The 19,528-nt window shown below is 45.2% G+C and overlaps 1 protein-coding gene across 1 annotated transcript; it reads right to left on the bottom strand.

The window, feature by feature from the left end:
- Window positions 1-5,869: 5,869 nt before the first annotated feature.
- On the bottom strand, window positions 5,870-18,035 carry snrpd2 (small nuclear ribonucleoprotein D2 polypeptide). The gene is made up of 3 exons (XM_060856229.1): window positions 17,928-18,035; window positions 9,574-9,753; window positions 5,870-6,198 (listed from the first exon to the last, which is right to left on the bottom strand). Coding segments are annotated over exons 1-3 (357 nt in total). The 5' UTR covers window positions 17,930-18,035; the 3' UTR covers window positions 5,870-6,023.
- Between the last annotated feature and the right edge of the window lie 1,493 nt (window positions 18,036-19,528).

Genomic DNA, 19,528 nt, shown 5'->3' with positions numbered 1-19,528 from the left:
TTAAGCTGGCTGAATCCTGACTTTCCCTCGAGCTTCAGAGGCTGAGGGGTGACCTTACTGAAGTTTATAAAACCATGAGGGGCATGGATGAGGTGAATACTCAACGTCTTTTCCCATGGGTAGGGGAGTCCAAAACTAGAGGGCATAGGTTTAAAAGGTGAGAGGGGAAACATTTAAAAGGGACCTGAGGGGCAACTTTTTCACACAGAGGGTGGTACGTGTATGGAACGAGCTGCCAAAGGAAGTGGTGGAGGCTGGTACAATTACAACATTTAAAAAGCATCTGGATGGGTGTATGAATAGGAAGGGTTTAGAGGGAGATGGGCCAATTGGGACTAGATTAACTTAGTATATCTGGTTGGCATGGACGAATCGGACTGAAAGATCCGATTCCATGCCTTATGACTCTGTGACCTATGCATATGGCCTCCAGCAGCAGAAACAGCAGCATTGGTTGCAGATTCTGAAGGGGTTTGACAGGGCTTTACTCTGTAGGAGAGAGTGAGGACTGCCGATGCTGGAGATCAGAGTCGAGAGTGTGGTGCTGGAAAAACACAGCAGGTCAGGCAGCATCCAAGGAGCAGGAGAATCGCCGTTTCAGGCAAGAGCCCTTCGTCAGGAGTGAGGCTGGGTGTGGCGGTCTGTCGGCCCAGCATGGCAGAGTCTCAGCTGGTGTGGCAGTCTCTCGGCCTGGCATGGCGGCCACACCACTAGTGCTTCATTCGGAGGCTCACTGAAGATGTTACCTAGTATGGTGACGAAACGTCTGAAAACGAACCTTCCAGCTCAGCGAGCAAACATCCATTGTATGTATTTTTAAAAAATTTTTTCCCCATTAGAATTTGTACTTAAGAAGCTGCATCTAGGTACGTTGGTAGCTAAGATGGCGCCATAAGTGGCAACTTGTAAACTTTTCACTGCACTCATTGGCATACCTGTGACAATAAAGCTAATTCTAATTCTGTTCTAATGATGCAAAGCGCATTCCACTGCCCATTTTCTGACTCCAAGTGGCAGGTGGCCCCCCTGGACACAGTGTCACGGCTCATTCGTTTACAAAACACCACTTCAGGTACTTGAACTACAGGAAAGTAGCTTCAAGCAGACCGAACAAAGGAAGAGAGCTGGTGGCAGGAGGGGAGGAGCGAGGGCAGGGGGCAGCAGAGGTCAATGTTTAGTATACAAACACAGTAGCAAAGCTTTGCAAAGGAGCTTTGCAAACATTCTCCCACTCTGCCCTGGGGTCTCAGGTTTCTCTGTCAGGTATGAGGTGTCTCAGATCCCCCTTTGTTGAATTTCCCTGTTACTTAGGCACCACTGCCTTGTAGGCTGGTTTGTGAGATTACACCATCTATGAGGTACTGCTTTGACATGTCAAGCAACCGTTCACACATACAAAAAATCTTGCATTTACCTAGCACCTTTTATAACCTTGGGATATCTAAAACTTCTGGTTTTTAAAAAATGTATTCATAGTTAAAAATCACATAACACCAGGTTATTGTCCAACAGGTTTATTTGTGGACAACCACCTGACGAAGAAACAGCGCTCCGAAAGCTAGTGCTTCCAAATAAACCTGTTGGACTATAACCTGGTGTTGTGTGATTTTTTAACTTTAACACACTCCACTTCAACACCAGCACCTTCAAGCCATTATTTATCGATGTGTGGGATATGGATGGCACTTGCTTGGCCAGCGTTCTTTTGCCTGTTCCTAGGTGAGAAGGTGGGGGTGAGCTGCCTTCTCGATCCGCTGCATTCCACCTGATGTGGGTTGACTCACAATGCCCTGAGGGAGGGAATCCCAGGATTTTGACCCAACGACACTGAAGGAACGGCGATATATTTCCGAGTCAGGATGGTGAGTGGCTCAGAGGGGAACTTGCAATTGGTGATGTTCCCATAAATCTACTGCCCTGGTCCTTCTAGACGGATGTGATTGTGGGCTTGGAAGGTACTGAGGATCATTGATGAGTTTCTGCATTGTGTAGACAGTACACACTGCTGCTACTGAGCACTGGTAGTGGACGGAGTGGATGTGGTGCCAATCAAGCAGGGGCTGCTTTGTCCTGGATGGTGTTGAGCTTCTTGAGTGTTGTTGGGAGTGAAGAGTATTCCATCACACTCCTGACTTGTGCCTTGTAGATGGTGGACAGGCTTTGGGGAGTCAGGAGGGGAGTTACTTGCCGCAGTACTCAGAGCCTCTGAACTGCTTTTGTATTGTCAATTAAAAGCTTTTTTTGGGGGGAGGGTGTAGACATTGCTGGAACGAACACTGCAAGCTCCCACACTTTCCATTGTACGTTATGTACAAATGAGCATTGTGTGTTTAGCCTCTCAAGTCAGTTCCAATATTCAATTTAACTCCGACACTACTGAATTTAAAACTTATTTCGGCCCATCTTGCTTCTGACGGTTGCTACAGAAGTAAGTACTAATCTTGTTTCTTGCCTCACCCCCAGACCTTTGCTTAGGGCTCATTGTCAAATACTTATCCAGTACCCTTAAAGGTGATATTTTATACTGTTGAAGCGAAATTTTTTTTTAGATTACTTACAGTGTGGAAACAGGCCCTTTCGGCCCAACAAGTCCACACCGACCCGCCGAAGCGACAACCCACCCATACCCCTACATATACCCCTTACCTAACACTACGGGCAATTTAGCATGGCCAATTCACCTGACCCGCACATCTTTGGACTGTGGGAGGAAACCGGAGCACCCGGAGGAAACCCACGCAGACACGGGGAGAACGTGCAAACTCCACACAGTCAGTCGCCTGAGGCGGGAATTGAACCCAGGTCCCTGGCGCTGTGAGGCAGCAGTGCTAACCACTGTGCCACCGTGCCACCCTAATCATACAGACCTGTATATATGAATGATTACTGTATCAGTATGCAAAAAATAGAATGTTTACATATTGTGACAACTCTATCACTTTAAGAGGTTATGTTGTCCTGTTTCCTCCTACTGAGAGCACTTGTGCAAACTGCTTAGCAGGCCTTGGGTTTTGGTTTTGAACAGCCTGAATTGTTCGGCCAGCTCTCACAGATCAGGAGTTTACAGTAGCATCTGAAGCCTTTGGGGACTTAGCACAGTTGGTGGCTGCAACTCTGAATTTTCGCGATGCTTTTTTTCCTCCTGAATTGGACATGCGAGATTCTGCACCTGAATTTGCATTTTTTTGTCAAAGGGTGGATGTATGGGCTGTTGCTATATTGGAACAGTTAATTAATAATAGTTACTGTACCTTTCTTTCTGTTAAGTTTTCCAGAGTTACAGTAAGATATTAGTGTTTTGCTAAACAGTATTTTGACCAGTCACATTGCATCAAGGACAGATATTTTACATTTGCCATTGAAATAAGAATAACTAGTTTCTGGACTACCTTCTGAGAATATTTTGAGGGGGCCTGTGTGTGGTCCATAACAATACACACAGTTTAATTAAGCACTGTACAAGAGCAGAGACAAATTGCTCAGGCTGTATAAGGCCACATCTGGAATACACTGGAGTAGTTACAGTCCCTGTATCTAAGGAAGGTTTGGAGTGAGTTGAGAGAAGGTTTACAAGAATGATCCCACGGCTTGTATATGAGGAGCTTTGAGCATTCTGGGTTTATACTCAATGGAGGTTAAAGGATGAGGAGTGATCTGATTGAAACTAAGCAATTGGACTGGATAGTGTAGGAGTGGAGACATTCCCACTCCTGAGAGAGACTAGGACCCAAAGGCACAGCCACAGAGTGAAGGGATGACCCTTTAGGACTGAGATGAGGACAAATGTCTTCAGCTAGAGGGCTGTCAATCTGTGGACCTCATTGTCACAAAGGGCTGCCGGGGCCAAGTCACTGAACGGATTTAAGACAGAAATAGATAGGTTTTTGATTAGTAAGGGGATCAAGGAGTATGGAGAGACGGCAGGAAAATGGAGTGGAGAAACCTATCAGCCACGATTGAACAGTGAAGCAGACTCGATGGGCTGAATGATATAATTCTGCTATGTCTTAGGATCTTTTTTGCAACTTATGGACAAGAACTCCCAAATCCCTCCAATCTATAGCCTTTTGCAGTCTTGCCATGCATCCAATCCAATCCTGGTCAATTGGAGGTCTGGCTTGCAGGAATCCATAGATCACCAATGTGGGGACCCTGTTGGTCTTATGCTGACAGCTAGCTGGTCACGGTGCACTAGAGACATAGAGATGTACAGCATGGAAACAGACCCTTCTGTCCAACCTGTCCACAGGAACGTAACTACCCATTCAGCTCATATGCCCCAGTCAAAGGATCCCACACAGTGATTTGCTTCCATGCTCTGTGTTGCCAGATTGGTTTGAAGCAGAGGAGGTGGAAGTTGTTCAGCTACTTTGCTGGACTTGCACAAGTTGTCAATTGCTGCAAAGGAAGGGGCTGAGAACAGAAACTTGGTACACACTGAACTTTTCAGCTGTTTGCAGTTCAACTTTGACAGATTTGTTTGAAACAACATTATACTTTCATAATTATTCAAGCTGACTTAATAAAGTATTAACTGAAAGTGGGTTTATCGCAGTGAACAAAAGCAGTATTTAAATCAGGGTCAATCCACAGTGTGAAGTGGCTTTTAAATGGCTGAAAATGGCAAGAACAGAATTGAGGTATAATTGGCTCATTACGTTTTAAAAATATAATTAGAATTGTGAAAATACCACAAGAATTTGTCATATTTCAGTCAGAGGTCACTGGTAAGCACTCAATCTGCTTCTAGGTTACTAAAAATTAGGGTAACTTGCTGTGATGAATGCAAAATTCTGTATTCTGTTGCAACAATGGGACAAACTGCACCTAGTAAAAAGCAAATCAAGCAGGAACCTTAATAGTGCAGAGTATTTAAAGTCTTGCAATAAATTGCAATTTTCAGTGTCTTAATTGCAGTAATTGAGTCTCATGGAATGGGACTCATGATTGACACTCCTGAGCAAGGTTAGTGATCAGCCAAGCTACAGGTGACACCCTGTGTGGGATCCAGAACCATTCTAGCTACAATCCTGACAGGCCAATGTGGAAAGAATCTTGCCTCAGAGTGACAAGACAGCCAATACCAATTGTGAAACAGGCAAGGCAGATTGGTTGCAGACCCACCTACCTCTGTAATTACTGAGGCTTGATTTAGTCATGAACTGCTTTTCCCAAGCACCGCATTTTAAACCACCTTGATCTAGGAGAGTAAAGTGGAAACTAATGCAATCAGCTTGTCTGAAGGAAGATCTAGTTGGTTGGTAGACAATTAACAAGGCCCCAACAAAGCCAGGTGACAGTGAGCAGCACAATTCAACAAACAATTCAGTGCACCAAACCAAAGTTAGATTGCATTATCGCTTGGCAACCCAATTAAAGGTGGGTACTGTGGTCTGGATATTCGTATCTGCGTGTCTACTCAGCCTTCAGGAAGCATCCACCTGCAGGATGCAAGATCAGTGCTGTCATGTTTACTCAATGCTTATGCAGTGAATAACTAATCATCACCATTTTAATGGCATTTTCCTGACTGTATAGACAATAACAAACTAATGTTTAAAAAGGCACAATTCCAAGTACTTACATGTAAGAGATGTGCCAAGTGGTCCCAGAGCCAGGTGCTGGGATTCAAAACATAGGGAAAAAGAACTGCTTCCATATAGGCAATGATACTCGGTCATGCCTTATACACCACTAACAGCTACATGAAGTATTCTTAAAAAAGGGAGAGACATACAGTGCCAGGCTGGTTCTGGTGCATTGACCAGACTGAAACAGCCATCCACCAGGACTCAAAGAATTTAGTTTCAAAAAGACCTGAGTCAATACCGGACAATTGAAATTTAGCTTAAGCTGAAGAAACAGTATGTACACAAAATGCATTTTATTACAAAGTAAAGTCCACAACAAAAATGCAATGTCAGGGCCCGACTTAAGAAACAAAATAAAAGAACGAGGCTTGTTATTGGTTCAGAATTTTCCACTCAGTGTCATAAGTTACAATTCCCACAAAAGCAGCCATTTCATTTGCCAGTAATCAATGGATTTCTAAGAACAACAATCACCGAGTCCCCTCGGAGGAACATCTTGGAGATGTATCGGTCCTTGTTAACAGGTTTGGATTTCTTCTTGCCTTTCCCACTCTTGGGTACCTCGGTCCACATCTCTTTGACATTTTCTAGCACCATGTTGCAATGTCTGGAACAGGAAAAAGGTGAGAATTTTTGAGCGCTCTTCAGAACAGAAATTCTTTCCAACAACACACCTCGTCAATGCAACACAATTCAGGGTTCCAGTGGTACTGCAGATCATAATCGCTCTCAGTGCATGTAGTGGAGATTCCCTGCAAGTGCTTCCCTCGCTCCACATGCCCTTTGACCCAAAACATGTCATGCACCCAAAGACAAACCAGGCTGCCCCTTCAGAACTTGCACGATCCATAGCTACAGATGCATTGCGCCAAAGTTGGAATCATAAGAAAGGCAAAGTACTGCACTGACAGACAGTAATATAGATGCAGTCCACACAAAATACACAGTGTCAGTGTTTCTTACCACAGGCCACCTACAGTAGCAAACGTTGCTACCAGATCCATTACAAAAACACCACTTGCAGGTTTCACAGTAAACTTGGAAAGGGAATTGAAAATAAAAACCGTTGGTCTTTGAAGGAGGAACAAGGAAGTAAGGTAAAAGACACAGTTGTACCTAAAAAGGCACAATGAACTGGTTGAAATCTGATTACTTTAGTGACAAGGTTGTAACAGATAACAAATAGGAGAGAGATGCATTTCCTGGCTTAAAAAGGGTCAAGTTATCACTGTTAGTTTTATCAGCTGCTACATACAGCGAGAACATTAGCATTGTGCTCAATACCCAGTGTAGACTGCAGGACAGCAGTCAGAAACTACCCTGTCAAATACGAGACCTTAACCATGTGATTTTTAAGGAACAGCAATGAGGATATATATTTTGACTTACTTCCTTGAGGTGGGGAGTGGGAAATTAAAATATTTCCCCACTTGTTGCAAATTCTTCCATCAGAAGTTCATCACATAAAGCAAAAGTGTACCTCCTGTCCAGACCAGTGACATTTCAGTTTCCTTTACTAACCTGGCCCCATGTCAGTGAGTTTTAACAATTTAACACCAACCATGGTCATTGTTATGCGAGGGCTCCAAAACCCATTAACAGCGGGAGTGGAAGAGGCAGATATTCATTACAGCTAGCCTTAACCAGCTGCTCCAAACAGTAACCTCGACAGCCCAGCCCTCCTCTGCATCCTTGCAATTTACTTTTGTTTTCACGTACTCACCTAATTCTTTACTGAAAAGCTATCAGGTAGCAGATTCCAAAGCTTTAACACTCCCTACGTAAAGATTTGCCACTTCCAGAGCTGCTACCAGACACATCCATTCAACGTATTTTTGGGACTCACTTGCCAATCTATTATAACTGCCTGAAATAACGGTCACTGCCATGAAACGGGGTGAAAATCACATTCCTATCAGCCAGGACTGGAATTCTGTCCAGGTTCCAGAGGTGGAGTGCTAGCCAAATTTTCATAATACTGCCCTCACTGATGGAGTGTTACAAAGATCAGTGACACAAAGCAGTAGAGAAATAAATGAAGTTAGTTTATTCTATTCTGCATGAGCAGAGGATGATTCAGAAATCTGCACTGACATCTCATCGACTCTGCTGTCAGATGCCTGTAGGAGTGTGCACTATCAGGCTGAGAGAGTATCTTAACCTGGAACTGGAACAGGTCATTTCAAAACCTGTTAGTTTTTGGGTTGGATCTAACATTAACTCAATCTCTTCCCCATTGCAGTGAGAGGAAATGATAAGATTAGATTACCTACAGTGTGGTAACAGGCCCTTTGGCCCAACAAGTCCACACCGACCCTTCGAACAGGAACCCACCTAGATCCTTTCCCCTACTCTATACTTACCCCTGACTAATGCAACTAACACTATGGGCAATTTAGCATGGCCAATTCACCTAACCTGCACATCTTTGGACTGTGGGAGGAAACCGAAGAACCCGGAGGAAAACCATGCAGACAAAGGGAGAATGTGCAAACTCCACACAGACAGTTGCCTGAGGCTGGAATCAAACACGGGTCCCTGGCGCTGTGAGGCAGCAGTGCTTACCACTGAGCAACCGTGCCGCCCCAGTGTCAGTCCATATAGCTTCTTTCCAAAGTTTAAGGTGGAGCTGGAATAAGTCCAGTTGAGTAAGGGCTGTCAGTCATTCGACAGATCATAAGGGATACTACTGAATGGAAGCAATCAGACGCTAATCAGACACAGAGGGGTGGGATCGGCAGCGACAAAGTACCACAATTCATCCAGCTCGGACTCACAAATAGAACACTGACAAATGTTCGGTAAATTGGGTGAAAAGAATGAGCTGCAACAGGAGATGGTGGAGGCAGGTACAATTACAACATTTAAAAGGCATTTGGATAGGCACATGAACAGGGTTTAGAGGGATACAGGCCAAATGCTGGCAAATGGGACTAAATTAATTTGTCTGGTTGGCATGGATGAGTTGGACCAAAGGGTCTGGTTCAGTACTCTACATCTCTATGACTCTTGAATCATAACACTACAACAAGTCTATTTGACACACAAGGCAAGACATAGAATCATAATGATGTACAGCATGGAAACAGACCCTTCGGTCCAAACCATCCATGCCAACTAGATATCCCAACCCAATCTAGTCCCACCTGCCAGCACCTGGCCCATATCGCTCCAAACCCTTCCTAGTTGTCTTGATATAAAGCCACAGGCTTCTCATTTACAATGCATTTGTGCTGAAAAACAACATGCAGAGTTTTACCATGCAGGTAGAAATCTGCAAACAAAGATATTTCAATGCTGTCTCTACACTAAAGCTAGGGCCCAAACCTTCCCCACAGGGCAAGCTTCCAGCACCAGGCGCTCTGCATACCAGAACTTCACCAGTCCACAGGTTAAGCCCATTGTGATTCATGACTGCAGACAGAACACAAAGTTAATACTATTCCAAGAAAGGATGACAATGATAGATTAAATTCTTGACTTGTTCCTTGTTCATTTTTTAAAAAAAAGAAATGTCACTAGACCAGAATTTTATGTAATTTCAATACACCTGCAAACGCAGGACAATTGTAAAGTTCATTGCTGGGTGAAGGTGAAAGACTTGTATGCAATCCATCGCAGAAATGCTCTGATAGCAGCAATTTGATTAATGCTGCAGGTAAATAGAAACCAAGAGCACAAGTAGGCCAGTAGCCTTTCAAGCCTGCTTTATGATTCAGCATGATCATAACTGATCCTCAATCTCAACACCACACTCCCACATTTTTCCCCCATGTTCCTCAATACGTGTAGGAATATATAAAATAATATCAAGCTACTTGCCACTCTGCTGCATTTTGGTTGTGACAAGAATGTCATAGACGTGACATGTTAAAACCTAGCAGTGAACATTCCTCCCATAACATACATTTTTGATGGGGGGGCTGCCAATATAGTAGGAAAGCAAGAGTAGACAGGGAAGCAGTGATCACAAAGAGCCTACCTGTCAAAGGCTTTGACTCTGCCAAGCAGCTTCTTGTTGTTGCGACAGTTGATAAGGACCTGCGTATTGTTTTTCACGGACTGTGTCAGAACAGAGAGTGGCCCTGTGTTGAACTCTTCCTCCTCTCTCTTCTGAAGCTCCTCAGGAGTCATCTCACTCTTCGGCTTGTTTAGCAGACTCCTAGAAGGATGAAAGTTATTTCAAAAATTCATCATTAAGGATCCAATAGTTGAAAGTCAAACATAATAAGAAGGCAGAGTGATATATCAAAGAGGGTCTAACGATTAAGGGACCTTCCAACTCTCAGCACAGCTTCAGAATGCTCTGAATAACCAACTCAAGGTTTCTTTTGAAGCGTAATACTGCTGTTATGTAGACAAAAGCACAGCAGGACTGTGGAAATGGCGACTGAATGGCAAGATTCTGCTGATTGGGTAACTGCTATGGGCAGTTTTAGTATTTAAAAATGGATAGCCTGCTCTGAAGTCAATAGAGAAAACATTCATTCAACTGGTCACCAAGATGAGAGGGTAGCCTACGCTAAAAGGCCAAGTAGAGTGGATATATGCTCTCTGGATTGTAGAATAAAACAAGTTGGCCCATTCCAAAGTTGTCAGTGTAGTGTATCACATGGCACCAATGAACTAGTGGCATTCTCGCTGGACCATTAATCCAGAATACCAGGTAAGGTCCAGAGTTTGAATCCTGCTATGGTAGAATTTGAACTTAATAAAATATTCAAAATGATATGAATTGTTGGAAAATCCCATCCCATCCATCGATGCCTATTCAGGAAGGAAACTGCCTTTCTTATTCAATCTGGCCTATATGTGACTCCGTACCCACAGCAATATGACTGATTCTTAACTATCCTTTGGGCAACTCGAGATGGGCAATAAATGCTGGCCTAACCAGCAGTGCCCACATCCCATGAATGAATCAAAAATACTCCCCTGTGGAAAGCCCCAGTAAAGTCCTTCCTGATGAAGGGCTAATGCTCGAAACGTCAAATTCTCTATTCCTGAGATGCTGCCTGGCCTGCTGTGCTTTGACCAACAACACATTTTCAGCTGTGTATCTCCAGCATCTGCAGACCTCATTTTTTAGTCCTAGAACAAGTCAGTCCTTGCTGTCCCCTCAACTGGGAAGATTGCGGTAGTAGAATCTTAATTAACTTGATTAATTATGGAGGTTACAACAACCATTATAGCATATCATACTCCACATCAGAAAGCTCCAGTTGGGTTTCACAAAAGGCATGTCCCACATATAAACATGCAACAATCATCCATTAGCAGCTGAGGGGCAGTTTCACTGAAATATTAAAAGACTCTGATGGGGGTTGACAGGACAAATACAGGTAGCCCCTGCTATTCGAAAGTACAGCGCTTTCAGGAACCCTCTCATAAGCAGAAAGTGGGATAAAGCGAAGGTGCGTGATTTATATGGGGAAAACGTTTCCCCGATTTTCATAAAAATGAAAATCCTCTCCGGATTTGCAAAAGCCAGTACTAATGTAGTTCTTTCGTAAAAGCCAAATTGCATAAAGGGAATGCTCGAAAACTAGGGGAATCCTGAACGGAGATTGTGTTTTCCCTTCCCACTCAAGCTGGAGAATCTCAAACATGGCGCAGTCTCAGGATAAGGACTGCACATTTCCAATTGAGGAGAAGACAAATTACTTCAAAGGGTTATGAATCTTTGGAACACTGCCTCAGAAGGTTGCGAATGCTCCATTGTTGAAAATATACAAGGCTGGGATAGACAATGTTTTAGTCTTTCACGGAATCAGGGAAGGTGGGCAATGGGTGAGGAGTTGGATTTGAAGTCAAAAATCAGCCATGATTGGATTGAATGATGGACCAGGTCAATGGACTACACTTGCTCTTGTTTCTAGTGTTCTTAATGTTCAATCATGGCATGATGTGAACTGCCTGTTCTCCTCTGAACAAAGCCATGAAAACTTTGACACACTATTTTGACTTCTGTAGGTCTTCGAAAATATCTCACATGGTAGACGTGGTTGGTTCAGGTCACATGGGATCCAGTGAGAGCTAGCCAACTGGATACAATATTGGCTTGATGGTAGAAGGCAGAGGGTTATCATTCGGACTGGAGGCCTGTGATTAGTGACGCACTGCAAGAATTAGTTCTGGGTCCACGGCTGTTTGTCATTATATCAAAGATTTGGATGAAAATATAGTGGGTAGGGTTAGTTAGTTTGCGGATGATCCCAAAATTGGTGGTACAGTGGCCACTGAAGAAGGTTATCGCAAAGTACGAGATCTTGATGAGGTGGGCCAATAGGCTGAGAAGTGGCAGACGGATTTTAATTTCGATAACTGTGAGGTGCGCATTTTGATAAGGCAAACCAAGGCAGGAATTACACAGTTAACAGTAGAGTGCTGGGGCATGTTGTTGCACAGAGAGACCTCAGGATGCGGGTTCATAGTTCCTTGAAACTAGCATCACATGTAGATATTGTGGTGAAGGTCATATTTGGCACGCTTGCATTCATTTGTCAGAGCATTGAGTATAGGAGCTGGACAAGACATAGGTGAGGCTACTTTTATATTATTGCTTATTATTCTGTTACAGGAAAGACGTAGTTAAACTAGAAAGGATGCAGAAAAAATTGACAAGATGTTGCTGGGACTGGAATTATAAGAGATGGCAAGACAGCCTAGGACCTTTTTCTCCTGGCTGAGGGGTGACCTTACAGAGGTTTATAAGGTCATGAGGGGCATAGATAAGGTGATTTGCTGAGGTCTTTTTTCCAAGGGTCAGGGATAGGTCTAAGGTGAGAGGGGAATGATTTAAAAGGGACCCAATGGGCAATGCTTTCACAGAGGGTGGCGTGTATATGGAATGAGCTGCCAGAGGAGATGGTAGAGGCCAGTACAATTACAGGATTTAATAGACATTTGGAAAGGGACATGAATTGGAAGGGTTTAGAGGTTTAAGGCCGAATGTTGGCAAGTGGGATGAGTTCAGTATGGAATACCTGGTTGGCATGGACACGTTGGACCAAAGCACCTGTTTCATGCTGTATGACTACAAATGGTACCCCACTCAAATCAATCTTGTGAAACTTAACCCAGGCTCCTTAAAAATCAATCAGGAGCTTGAACCTACAACCAGAGCAGGGTTATTCTGAACTGGGTCATGTTGATGCCACAAATTTTGCATGGACAAAACCCAGGAAAGCAATTAAGTCCATCACCATAGCAAAAGACTAATGTTAGCTTGACAAAGACAGAATCTATACAAATATAGTGCAGCCTGCAAAGCAACTACTTGAGTGAAAGGGATTATATACGCTGTATGTCAGAATGCTACCCAGTGTTTATGTTAGAAAGTTCCCACCAACTCAACTAACATCCCAAAACACACAGACTTTAAAAGAGCTCCATTATTTATAGATCTCCAAGGACTGAATTTATTCTTTTTAAAATGATGCGGACTTTGGGATATTTTCATACAAGTTTACCGAAGTTCACAAAAACCAGAGATCACATATTAAAAGGATGTTAGACGGTCCTTTCCACAGAGAACAGTAGATCATAATTATACCTCCCACCCCAAGGATATAGATCCTTAGCCTCCAATCATGCACACAGACAGTTTTCACCTGTACAATGATACATTCAGCTGAATCTTACAAACATCTCACTCACTGCTTCACTCCTGACTGTGCATTTGACATCCAATACTGGATCGGCAGAATTTCTTCCAGTTAAACATTAATTTTGAAGACAACATGTTCAGTTTCACTCCAAACTCTTCTCCCTTGCCAGTATCCACTCTTGCCATCTCCTGGCAACAATCCAAAATTAAACTAATTTGCTCAACTTGGTGATCTGTTTAGTCCTGCAACAAGTATCCAATCACACATTAACGCCATCACTAATCTGTAACATCACCAGACATTGTGCCTGCCTCAACTAGACTGTCGTTGAATTATAACACAAAAGTTTAGCTTCTCCCGTCACAAAAATAAGTTAATCAGGGTCTCAGCTAGGAAAGCTCAAGGTACAGGCCAGAACACGTAACACCCACTGGAACAGGACTCTGGTCAAACAGCTAATTCCAATGACTGTAATAAAGAAACTGAACAAATGCCTTCTCTTAACAGCACAGGAAACGATATGGAAAAGGTAACATAAATTGAGTAAGTTGAATGAGGTGATGAGAGGACAAAGTTGGGGTGGGGGGGAACGGTGAGGCAAGAGGGTCGGGGTGGGGCAGTGAGGGCCATAAGACCATATGAAAGAGCAGCACAATTTCTATCATTCAACAATGGTTGATACGTTCCTCAACCCCATCCTCCTGCTCTCTGCCCATAACCTTTGATTCCTCCTATCAACCAACAAACCATCCATCTGTCATAAATACACTCAATGACTTGGCCTCCACAACCCTCTGCAGTAATGAGTTCCACAGATTCATTACCCGCTGGCTGAAGAAATTCCTTCTCATCTCAGTTCTAAGGGTCATCTGTTGACCCTGACATTGTACTTTTGGGAGAAAGTGACGACTGCAGGTGTTGGAAATCAGAGTCGGAGAGTATGGTGATGAAGAGTTTATGCTCACCATGCCTCCTGATGCAGAGCTTATGCCCAAAACATTGATTCTCCTGCTGCTCAGATGCTGCCTGACCTGCTGTGTTGTTCCAGCACCACACTCTTTGACACTATGTTTGGGTCCTGGTTTCTCCTACTATTGGAAATATTTTCTCCACATCCATTTTATCCAGACCCCTCAGCATTCTGTATGTTTCAATCAGAGCCCCCCTTATCCTTCTAAACTCCATCAAATAGAGACCCAGAGTTGTCAATCATTCCTCATATAACAATTCCTGGGATCATTCTTGTAAAACTCCTCTGGACCTGCTGAAAGCCAGCCGCAACCTTGTTGCAAGTTTTGAGAAGATTTGTCGCTCAGGTTGAGGTTCTGCATGTAGGTTTGCTCGCTGAGCTGGAAGGTTAGTTTTCAGACATTTTGTCACCATACTAGGTAACATCTTCAGTGAGCCTCCAAATGACGCACTTGTGGTGTAGCTCGCTTTCTACACCACCAGTGCTGCATTCGGAGGGTACTGAAGAAGAGGTTACATAGTATGGTGCCGAAGCGTCTGAAAATGAACCTTCCAGCTCAGCGAGCAAACCTACATCCTCAACCTTCTTCCTTAGGTACAGGCCCATACTGCTCACAACATTCCAAATGCAGTTGACCAGAGCCACATGAAGCTTCAGCAATACATCACTGCATTTCCATTCTTGAAATGAATGCTAACAGTGTTAGCCCTCTTGAAATGACTGCTAACACTGCATCTACCTTCCTAACTGCCAAGTGAACCTGCATGTTAACCCTAACAGAATGACTTGGACTCCCTTAAGAGAATGACTGGGAACTGTGCTGCTCATGGTCTACATAAATGATTTGAAGGAAAACGTAGCTGGTCTAATTAGTAAGTCTGTGAACAACACAAAGATTGGTGGAGTTGTGAATAGTGAGGAAGATTGTCAGGGGATACAGCAGGATATAGATCAGTTGGAGGCATGGGCAGAAAATGGCAGATGGAGTTTAATCCAGTCAAATAGGAAAGGTTTAGATTTATGTGGGCCAAGTGCTGGCAAATGGGTCTAGATTAATTTGCAATATCTGGTTGGCATTGAGTTGGACTGAAGGTTCTGTTTCTGTGCTGTACATCTCTAAGACTCTAAATGTGCGGTGATGCATTTTGCAAGGTCCAGTACAGGTGAAAATTATACAGTGCATGGCAGAACCCTTTGGAGGGTATTGATATGCAGAGGGATCAGGGTGTGCAGCTCCACAGGTCACATACGTAGAGAAGGTAGTAAAAAAATGCCTGTATCAGGCTCGCCTTCATTGGAAGTAGCATGGAGTATAAGGATAGGCAAGTTATGCTGCTGCTTTTTGGAACTTGAAATGTTGCGTACAGTTCTGGCCACAGCAGAAGGACGCGATGCTTTGGAAAGGGTACAGAAAAGGTTCACCAGGTTTTTGCCTGGTATGGGAGATTTTAGCTATGAAGAAAGATTGGATAGACTGCATTTGTTTTCACTGGAATGCAGAAGGTTGAGGGGCAACCAATAGAGGTTTAAAAGATTGGGAATGGCATGGATAGAGTGGAAATTAAGAGGTGTTTTCTCAGGGTGGAGGGGTCATGTACTAGGAGACACAATGCCTGTCTGTCTGTGGGTGGTGTCTTAAAAGAGATGCGCAAGGCAAGCTTTTCTCTCAACAGATGGTGCGTATGCCTGGAATGCACCACTAGTGGTGGTGGAAGCAGGCACAATAGAAGCTTTCAAGAAGCACCTGGACAAATACGTGAATAGGAAGGAAATAGAAGGATACGGATTCCTCTGAGTGAAGACAGTTTTTATTCTGGAAGGACAAAACACGTCCGTGCAGGCTTGGACGCCTGAAGGGCCTGTTCCTGTGCTATACTGCCCTTTTTTTCCCCAATTGCCTTTCTGCTTGAGATTTCTGAATCCTTTCCCCATTTAGAAAATAGCTTAAGCCACTATTCTTCCTACCAAAGTGCATAACCTCACACTTTCCCAATTGCATGCCATCTGCCACTTCTTTGTCCACTCTCTTAGCCTAGCCAAGCCCTACTGCAACCTCCCCGCTGCCTCGACACTACCTGCCCCTCCACCTACATTTGCGTCATCTACTAACTTAGCAACAATGCTCCTAGTGCCTTCACCCAGATTGTTAATGAATAATATGAACAGTTAAGGTCTCAATACCGACACCTGCAGAAACCACTAGTCATCAGCTACCATCCTGAAAGATCCCTTTATCCCTAGTGAAAACAAAATGATGCTGAAGATCAGTGGGTCAGACAGCATACATGGAGAGACAGCAAGTGCAAAACAAAGGCTTGCTCTCTCCATGGATGCTATCTGACCCACTATGATCTCTAGCATTTGTTGTTTTCAGTAGATTCCAGCATCTGCAGCAATTTGCTCCCTTTAACCCACTCTCTGCATTCTGCCTGTCAGCCAATCCTCTAACCATAGTAGAGGAGCTGGAGGAACACAGCAAGCCAAGCAGCATCAAGAGGGCGAGAAGTCGACGTTGGGGGTATAACCCTTCACCAGGAATCCTCTGTCCATGCCAGGAGCTTACCCCTAACACCATGGGCTCTCCTGTTATTGAGCAGCCACCTGGAAATCCAAATAGATCACACCAACTGGCTTTCCTTTGTCTGATGTGCCATGTTACCCCCGTCAAAGAATTCTGAACAGATTTGTCAGAGCCAAGAGGGACAGGAGAAGGGAGATGGGACGGGGGGGGCCAAGATGAGGGGGAGGGGGGGGAACAAGATGAGGGGGAAGGGGGGGAACAAGATGAGGGGGAAGGGGGGGAACAAGATGAGGGGGAAGGGGGGGAACAAGATGAGGGGGAAGGGGGGGAACAAGATGAGGGGGAAGGGGGGGAACAAGATGAGGGGGAAGGGGGGGAACAAGATGAGGGGGAAGGGGGGGAACAAGATGAGGGGGGGGAACAAGATGAGGGGGAGGGGGGGGAACAAGATGAGGGGGGGGGAACAAGATGAGGGGGAGGGGGGGGAACAAGATGAGGGGGAGGGGGGGGACAAGATGAGGGGGAGGGGGGGGACAAGATGAGGGGGAGGGGGGGACAAGATGAGGGGGAGGGGGGGACAAGATGAGGGGGAGGGGGGGGACAAGATGAGGGGGAGGGGGGGGACAAGATGAGGGGGAGGGGGGGACAAGATGAGGGGGAGGGGGGGGGACAAGATGAGGGGGAGGGGGGGGACAAGATGAGGGGGAGGGGGGGGACAAGATGAGGGGGAGGGGGGGGACAAGATGAGGGGGAGGGGGGGGACAAGATGAGGGGGAGGGGGGGGACAAGATGAGGGGGAGGGGGGGGACAAGATGAGGGGGAGGGGGGGGACAAGATGAGGGGGAGGGGGGGGACAAGATGAGGGGGAGGGGGAGGACAAGATGAGGGGGAGGGTCTAGTGTCTGAGGAACCAGTGAAATGGAACAACGAGGCGAAAAAAGAGTGAGATAGAATCGGGTAGATATTGTCCCTTCTCCTTCCCCTCACACCACGGACGGGGTTAGGTACCGAGAATCTCTGCCCCCCAACCCGCCCATCACCATCCCCCCGGTGGGGAAAGGCTTCGGGCCTGCGCGGACTAGGCCTCAGGCCTTAGCAACGCCTTGAAAAGGGCCCTAATTACCGACAGGGGAGCGGGAAAACGGATCCGCGGATGAGAGAGGGGCGGCTCTTTTCTTTCCCCACCATCGCCGCCCCTCCCTCTATCTCTCAATCACTCCCCCCGACCTACTCACATGGCGCTCGATGTCCCCCTCACCGCCGCTTCGCTCCTTCTGCCGCAACCGACCCGCGCTTCGCCACTCGCCGGAAGAAGAGGTTGCACACTTCCGGTTGGAGCAATGGTCGCTGGGAGATGTCGTTTCCGCGTCGCTCCCAGCCGGTCCTGAAGGCGGAGTTCGGGACTACACACCGGAGCATTCTGGGTGTTGTAGTTCGTAAATGCCATTTTAACAACACAGAGGCGAGTCTGTTGACTACAGCTCCCAGCAGCTCCAGCGCGGCCACAGGCTGCGACTAACAGCCAAGTGTTTTTTTAAAGGGACATTGATCTATAAAAATTGGTAAGAGTCATAGAGTCATAGAGATGTACAGCATGGAAACAGACCCTTCGGTCCAACCTGTACATGCCGACCAGATATCCCAATCCAATCTAGTCCCACCTGCCAGCACCTGGCCCATATCCCTCCAAACCCTTCCTATTCATATACCCATCCAGATGCCTTTTAAATGTTGACATTGTACCAGCCTCCACCACTTCCTCTGGCAGCTCATTCCATACATGTACCACCCTCTGTGTGAAAAGGTTGCCCCTTAGGTATCTTTTATATCTTTCCCCTCTCACCCTAAATCTATACCCTCTAGTTCTGGACTCCCTGACCCCAGGGAAAAGAATTTGCCTATTTATCTGATCCATGCCCCTCATAATTTTGTAAACCTCTATAAGGTCACCCCTCAGCCTCCGATGCTCCAGGGAAAACAGCCCCAGCCAGTTCAGCCTCTCCCTGTAGCTCAAATCCTCCAAACCTGGCAACATCCTTGTAAATCTTTTCTGAACCCTTTCAAGTTTCACAACATCTTTCTGATAGGAAGGAGACCAGAATTGCACGCAATATTCCAACAGTGGCCTAACCAATGTCCTGTACAGCCACAACATGACCTCCCAACTCCTGTACTCAATACTCTGACCAATAAAGGAAAGCATACCAAACACCTTTTTCACTATCCTATCTACCTGCGACTCCACTTTCAACGAGCAATGAACCTGCACTCCAAGGTCTCTTTGTTCAGCAATACTCCCTAGGACCTTACCATTAAGTGTATAAGTCCTGCTAAAATTTGCTTTCCCAAAATGCAGCACTTTGCATTTATTTGAATTAAACTCCATCTGCCACTTCTCAGCCCATTGGCCCATCAGGTCAAGATCCTGTTGTAATCGGAGGTAACCCTCTTCGCTGTCCACTTCACCTCCAATTTTGGTGTCATCTGCTAACTTACTAACTGTACCTCTTATGCTCGCATCCAAATCATTTATGTAAATGACAAAAAGCCCATCAAGTCTGCTCTGCCATTCAGTCACGGCTGATAGGGTTCTCAACCCCATTCTCCCGCTTTCCCCCCGTAACCCTTGATTCAAGAACCTATCAATGTTAGACTTAAATATTCTCAATGACTTGACCTCCACAGCTTTCTGTGACAATGAATTCCATAGATTCACCACTCTAGCAGAAGAAGTTTTTCCTTATCTCTGTTCTACAAGGTCTTCCCATTATTCTAAGGCTGTGCCCTTGGGTCCTAGTCTCTCCTACCAATGGAAACATTTTCCCAACATCTACTC

The sequence above is a fragment of the Hemiscyllium ocellatum genome, chromosome 47 (genome assembly GCF_020745735.1).
Source record: "Hemiscyllium ocellatum isolate sHemOce1 chromosome 47, sHemOce1.pat.X.cur, whole genome shotgun sequence".
NCBI lineage: Eukaryota > Metazoa > Chordata > Chondrichthyes > Orectolobiformes > Hemiscylliidae > Hemiscyllium > Hemiscyllium ocellatum.
This window is presented reverse-complemented; position numbering and strand designations above follow the sequence as displayed.